We start from the raw sequence: 7,500 nt of genomic DNA, 5'->3' as shown, positions 1-7,500 counted from the left end.
TATCAGAGACATGCTGAAGACAAATTGTAAAAGTGAGCAGCAGTCATTCCATATTCTATTCATATAAAAAATAGACATTTCTTTACAAAGAAAGGAATTCATAGCACTACCTGTTGATTCCACATATAATATTTCTTTCCTTGATGCCTTGTTTGTCCAAAAGTTAATTAATACCAATATGATATGCTGCCCCACACAATTCCCTAAATTTTAAGTAGTGCAAGCATAATATGACTAGTCAACCAAATTTCTACATGAGTACAGGATTTTCACACACTACACACTGCTGAAAAATCCACAGAAAAGTATCCATTCTGGTGTGCTACCACATCAAATTAAATCAGAAAGTCAAGAAAATAACTAATAAACTAAAATCAACTTAAACCAATAAAGCAACTAACTTGCACCTTTCAATTAACAGCACAAATTCAGATCTAATTATTTCCTTTGCAATGGCAAAGAACTCATAATCACCCACACTGTACTCAACCTTTGAATATTGTTCTGAGAGTTTAAAACATAGCAATGTAATGCAATCATAGCCAGAAGGAGAAAATATGGCACTGGGAAGCGATCATAAAGCAAATGGCACCGCAACAATTAAAGGAAAAAATAAACAGAGAAATCTCATGGTAACTGACGGTAAAAAGATAATAACATGTTTTTGTATGATAATCATACATGCAGTCCTAACCAGCAAAAAGAGGTAGATCTATTATAAGCTTCCCTTAAAATGATATTCTTTCATTATATTCCAAAGACCATGGATGACCATGGAAAAATAGAAGGATAGGGAGATACGGAGAGAGAGGGAGAGAGAGGGAGAGAGAGGGAGAGAGAGAGTGAGGGAGAGAGGGAGAGAGGGAGAGAGGGAGAGGGAGAGAGAGAGGGAGGGAGGGAGGGGGAGAGAGGGAGGGGGAGAGAGAGAGAGAGAGAGAGAGAGAGAGAGAGAGAGAGAGAGAGAGAGAGAGAGAGAGAGAGAGAGAGAGAGAGAGAGAGAGAGAGAGAGAGAGAAAGCCAACCTTCTTCTTGGTAGCTTTTCACCTTTAATGTGTCAAATCAGAGCTGCTCATCACCTGCAGTTATAAACACGCAAAATTAATTATACAAAAGGAGAACACCTTATCATAAAAGAAGCACCATAAACATGGTTTGGTTTGCTGCCAAAACTTCAGGTACAGACTAATGTACCTTGTTTTGTATCAAAAATCTTTTTCACCCAGAAAAAAAATACTTATAGAGGCCTCCAAAGAACAATAATATTCAAAATACACATTAAAAAACAACTGAAATATACATGAATGAATAATAAAACATATAAACATCCAAAGAAATTTCAGTATCATCGGTTATCAACGTACACCACTCCACTATCCTGAATACTATAACCAAAGATATTTATCAGAATATCACAAAAAAAGGGAATGTAACTTTAGGATTATGCAAAAGCACAATCTTGCTGTTGCTAAGCACAGTTCTTATGCATTTTTTTTTTTTTTCTCTTACTTTCAAAATATGTTTCAGAAGCATGTTTAACAATCCATAGTAACTTTCTTCTCTAAATGAAGAGAGTAAAGTCCAGCAATATTAAAAAAGAATATATATATATATATTTATATATATTTGTATATATATACATATATATATATATATATATATATAATAATATATATATATATATATATATATATATATATATATATATATATATATATATATATATATACATATATATATATTGTATATATATAGATTCATATAAATATACTATGGCCAATACATAATCAAAAACTGATCTCAGGTTTAAAAAAGAAGTAGACATGGTAACAATAACAGTAACTTTCAACCACTCTCTCCAGCATATTCTATACTGATAGCTAAGCCTTCAGAAGTAATTTTCAACCTTCAGTATACTCTATACTGACAAATAACCTTAGTAACAACTGCAGCAATTTTCAAGCATCCTCTTCAGTTCACTTTACACTGATACATAAATCTTCTTCAGATGAAGGAAATAAGCAATAAACACCCAAAGACTAGCACCCCAAAGGTTCATGATAAGATGATAAACATGGTACTGGGCGACTGGTTGCCACGAGAAGGGGAGGAGTGAGCCACAGATCTCATGCCCGACGTACAGGACGATCGAGTTCATTCCTGGGGAAAGAAAAAGGCGGTAAACAGATTAGTCTTTGGATACGTATCATATTTTTTGTGTTTGTCATATCTATTTACAGACATTTTCTGAATATTTTTTGGGTTTGTCGTATCTATTTACAGACATTTTCTGATTTGTTCAGTCTTTCACGGGAAAGCAACATTGAGACTGACACCCCAAACTCCACAAAGAGCATAGATGACCACTAACCAGCATATCTGAGAGGGTTTCCACTCCACCATTGCCATTTGTCTATCACCACATAAAAGACTGAGAAGAGGAAGAAGGCAAAGCAGGCAGTGGTTAAGACATATGACAAAGACCACAGATTTTTATTCACTGGAATGAGGCCTCCTTCTTTCCTCCAGCTGCAGAAGCATCCAGCTAAAAGTCCCTGGAAGGAAAGTGTATATTTGTTATATTATTTTGGAAGAAAAAATTTCAAAACCTCTTTCCATTATTTAACTTCACGTTACCATCTCTACCACGCCATCTTTCCATATACAAATTTTGTAACTTGCTTTGCATTGAATATTTTTTGCAAAAGCCTTGAAAAACATTACAGAAGTAAACATAACAATTAGTAATTCAAGTCTGGCTACAAAAGTGAGCAATAACATGCAATATAAAATAAGAATAGTACCAAAACTTACAGTTACAATGCCCCATACAATCCACCTCTTAATGCGAGGATTATGGTCCTGATAAGTTGCAATGATGCGGCCCGCTGCAACGCCAAACTGAACCTGTGAAAATAAATAGTTTATCATACAAATATTCTTTCTTTTTTTCTTTATTTATTTCCTTCTCTTCTGTGTGTTACTGCTATTCTGAAATAACTGACAATCTATACTTTTTGCATTTTATGAACATACCAAAAGGCATGAGTATAATAAAAACAGATCAATAACTATATATGAAATAATGTATAATGTATAGACTAAATAGTTAATTCTTTACTAAAGGCAAGGCATAAAAAAACAGTCCAAAATACAAATACCTATAACTTTTACTCATGGAAGTTTATCATCCCTCCTAAAAATACCCAGAAAAACCATACTTACAATTAATACCGAAGTCAGAGCCCCCAGAAGGCCCTCCGGATCATATGGGGTGTCACCATTATATACCACTTGGCAAGTAGGTCTGGGGTAAACGTGAGAAATTCCGAGCACCATTCTGTCTATATACCCAGCAGCACCGCCTGTACAGTTTGCATATTTTCCTCCTTCATGCAAACCTCCAGGACCCAGATATCCACTGCGAGAAACATGTAAAATTACTGTTAGGATGAATATGCTTTTCAGTACTTGAATAAATTACATCCCATACTTGATAAATACGGTGTATAAAATATCCCCTTTAACGTCTATTAAGCACTGTTCAAAGAAAGGTAGAAAAAATTGGCTCCCTTATTGTGAATGATCTTGCTACTTCAAATTACTTTTAAACGTGGTTTCTTACGTGGGACATCCAGGAACTTTCAAGCTAAAGGTGATGGCTATATGAACTGCTACAAGAACAACAGTTAAAAACCACTGCAGCCAAGACCTGACCAAGTCCCTCACCGGCCAGTACCAAACATACTGAAATTATAGATGCAAAATATATTCATTAGACTAATTATATCATATATTAAAGCAAGAGACTAATGTGTTCAATCAAACCTACAGAAAGTGTTGTCAATATTTAAAGATTTCTTTATATATATATATATATATATATATATATATATATATATATATATATATATATATATATATATATATATACATATATATATACACACACATTTTTTTTTTCTATTTATAAATATATACACAATAAATATTTCATTTTATCTTATTTTCTTCCTTAAAGCCTTTCTATACCTGTGGCGATTCCTGAGGTTCCATTAAATACACCTCCATAACAGCAGTAATAAAGTAGCATATAGCAAAGCGCTGGAGCACACCAAGAATGCGGAAAGTTGGCAAGTAGTTGTGACCCTCACTGGAAAAAAATACAAGAGAGTATGTCTATTTAGGAAAATAAAAAAAAAAGTGATTTTGGCATTCATCCCTCTAATACAAAGTCATCCTTATTTGTCCCTTACACTTAAAAGAGTAATGGAAACATCATCCAATAATTTATCATAAAAAAGATAATAAACCTAAAAGAAAAAAAGAAAGTTGAACCAAATCATTTCAAAACACATTTCAGCCTTCCATTCTCACCTGTTGACAACAATGCCAAGAGCAAAGAGAATGAGGCATCTCTTAAGAATTCTCATCACCATAACATATCTCTTGGTGGCGCGTCTCAGTTGCGAACGCACTGAGAAGACAAGACTGACCCCCATAATCCAGAGGAACCTAAGGTGAATAGGAAAAAGAGAGAAGAAAAAAAAATTACTGAAGATATATCCTTTATCAAGAGAATGTGGAATGTGCTATACTAACACCAAATAAAATGAGTATATTTAATATTGCCAAGCTTAATAATAAAGGAGAGGTTGGGCACTCTACCAAAAGCAATGAGACAAAACCATCAAAAAAACAAATAACATATATTCTTTGAACATCCTTTTTATATACCTCTAAAAAAATGTGTGCTCCTCACCTTTACCAAGAGTTTGAAGTTGTTATCCTCCTAAATCATTCATGAAGCATCTATCTCCACTGAATACATATTCTAAATAAATGAACTAGGCCAACCAAAGCTAGAGAAAATTTGTGAATGCAATATCAACAAGATCTATTGACATGTTATTTCAGATCAGAGACAAAACATTAATTGAATGAATAAATACCAACAAAACACATACACTATTTTGGATACTTTATTAAAGTTAAAATCTAATATTGATCAACAAGGGGTCATTATATCTTCATATTATTTAAGAGGGAGTCACACCAGACAAATTTCTATCTGAACCTTACCATGGGAAGACCAAATCTGCAACAGTAAGGCCATTCCAGCGAGCGTGTTTGAAGAAATAGTATTTTCCTCCACCATAATTCACAAATATCATAACAACAATTGCCATTCTGAAAATAAATATAAATAAACAAACAGGTACAAAACCATTGTAGACATAAATATGCATATAATTATGAAACCATACATGTATCACATCTTCCATGTACTAAATATAATCCTTGTAAATTGTTCTCTCTTCCTGTAAAAAAAAAAAGATAAATAAGAAATAAGTAAATAAATCAAAATAAAATTGGGATATCTAATCATTAACTAACATTAAGATATAAAATCAACAAGCAAATTCTTCAACAACACCATTTTCTCATTCATTCTATATACAAACATTATACTTCGAAAGCAACACCAAAACAGACATCACAGTACCCTCTGAATGTGTCCAATGATAGCAATCGGCCTCCAGTCCTGCGGGAGTCTGGGACAACAATAGAGGTTGATGACATGATGTGAGAGGCATCGGAAAGTGCAGATGAGGTTGATGGTTGGGTGTTTGTGGGTGGAGACAGGGAGTAAGAAGCCGAAGATGCTGCTGCAGATTCCTGTCGTGGTGAGAGGAGGGGAGAGTGCTCGCTTGTCCTAGTGGTAGACTGGAAAGTGTGGAGATGGAATAAATTGAAGCATCATGGTAAAATAATAGTTATGATGAAAATGACAATCATGGTGCTAATACTAATAATGATTACTATGTTTACAATACAGAGAACGAAAATTTCCTTAATTATAATACATAAATTCTAGAACATAAATAGGCAGTACATCTAGAGCACATAAATTATTAAGGTTGTTATCTATCCATATGGTTTTAAATTTGTACACATGCAAATTAGTTTTTCAGGACCAAAATTACTCATTAACTAACAATAAGATTTATTTACCAACACAAGTCTTATTTTCTTGAAAAATAGTACTCTTAACTTGATAAATGCACAAATATCTTCTTCTGATTAACCTAACCAAGCACAATTTAGAACAGTGGGATGAGAGGCTCTGTTAGCTATACCACACAAAGTAATTGTGTTTCTCCTATAACTACCTTCGACTTTCCCACACTTTGTTCATCACCATTGCTGCATGGACCTAGAATCCAAGCCTATGCTACACTTGTTGGGTTACTACTAATAAATTGCAACATAGAGATAACCTATGCTGCATGTAAAATCTTAATCATATTAAGACCAAAAATATCAAAAACGAATAATCTAGTACTGAGAAAGCAGAATAATTCAAATTTTGAAAATTAATCACCACAAACAAATTCTTATCATTATTAAACTCCTTGAAACAGGGCCCACAAAAGCTAATCAAAATGAATAAATAAATAAATAAATAAAATAAAACTGTATACCTATACAAACAAATGTTTTCAATCTCATGCATTACTTCCCCATGTCAGTACAATCAAAGACAAATTATTATGTGAAACGTGTTGAAAAGGCAAGCCAAACTGCCAAATATCTAATACATTCTTCTGGTAGACCATTCATGGTGTTTCTTGAGTGATATTCGATCTTAGAAAAGAAAGAAAGAAAGAAAAAAGTAACATGTAAGCAACTACTATCACCAACAGTATATATTATGTCTAAGGAAATTCATAAACCCACAGTTTATCTAATCACCTCAACTGGATAAGTGGAAGAGTCCATTCGCCTCATAAGCATCTTTCCACACTGCCAGATGAAGACTAGCATCGCAAAGAAGATGGCAGCAATGAGCAGTGCTGTTGCAAAGAAAGTATATTCAAGTGATTGCCGAAATTGTAGATCAACCTCAAGCCACCGGGAATGGCATGTACATTATGAGTTTTATTTATTCATTATTTTTACAAATAGATGGCTCCAAAAGTGAGTCAATCATGAGTACTACTTGTCTCACCTGTTAACCCTTTTCTTTGATTTTTAAAAATATTTTCTGGTATCTAATATTGCTGTTCGTAATGTCAATGACACTATAATAATTATATAGTCTATAATAAATATAATGACATCGATATTTACAGCATTAGCTAAGAAAAAAAGATAGAAAAAAACAGAAAAAAAGATAGAAAGAAAGAAATCTTTTTTTCCACAAACTCAAGGAAAAGGTGAAATCAGGCGAGGTCTAATTGACTCCTTTGTAGGTAAGCAATTGCAAAGCCATCTATGTGTAGAGACATTACACAAAACAATACTAGAGTGAATACAACATTTTCCCAGGGCTTTTGGTTAGCAAACTAACTAAATAAAAAAAAAGAGGGAAAAAAGGGAAGAAATAGGAGGAGGAGGAGGAGGAGGAGGAGGAGGAGGAGGAGGAGGAGGAGGAGGAGGAGGAGGAGGAGGAGGAAGAGGGAGAAGAAGAAAAAGAAGAAGAAGAAGATGATAATGAAA

The 7,500-nt window shown here is 33.7% G+C and overlaps 1 protein-coding gene across 1 annotated transcript in view; it reads right to left on the bottom strand.

Moving 5' to 3' along the window:
* Positions 1-1,739: 1,739 nt before the first annotated feature.
* The window catches only part of LOC125031023 (heparan-alpha-glucosaminide N-acetyltransferase-like), a 9,597-nt gene continuing 3,836 nt past the window's right edge, over positions 1,740-7,500 (bottom strand). Inside the window, exons 6-15 of the mRNA XM_047621443.1 lie at positions 6,754-6,854; positions 5,504-5,724; positions 5,080-5,187; positions 4,375-4,512; positions 4,030-4,150; positions 3,623-3,744; positions 3,223-3,418; positions 2,812-2,904; positions 2,369-2,552; positions 1,740-2,157 (exon numbers count right to left, since the gene is read on the bottom strand). Of these exons, the coding sequence (XP_047477399.1) occupies positions 1,979-2,157; positions 2,369-2,552; positions 2,812-2,904; positions 3,223-3,418; positions 3,623-3,744; positions 4,030-4,150; positions 4,375-4,512; positions 5,080-5,187; positions 5,504-5,724; positions 6,754-6,854 (1,463 nt within the window). The 3' untranslated portion in view covers positions 1,740-1,978. The remainder of the gene's footprint in view (positions 2,158-2,368; positions 2,553-2,811; positions 2,905-3,222; positions 3,419-3,622; positions 3,745-4,029; positions 4,151-4,374; positions 4,513-5,079; positions 5,188-5,503; positions 5,725-6,753; positions 6,855-7,500) is intronic.

The sequence above is a fragment of the Penaeus chinensis genome, chromosome 12 (assembly GCF_019202785.1).
Source record: "Penaeus chinensis breed Huanghai No. 1 chromosome 12, ASM1920278v2, whole genome shotgun sequence".
NCBI lineage: Eukaryota > Metazoa > Arthropoda > Malacostraca > Decapoda > Penaeidae > Penaeus > Penaeus chinensis.
Note: the sequence above shows the minus strand (reverse complement) of the source record. Positions and strands in the feature narration are given on the sequence as shown.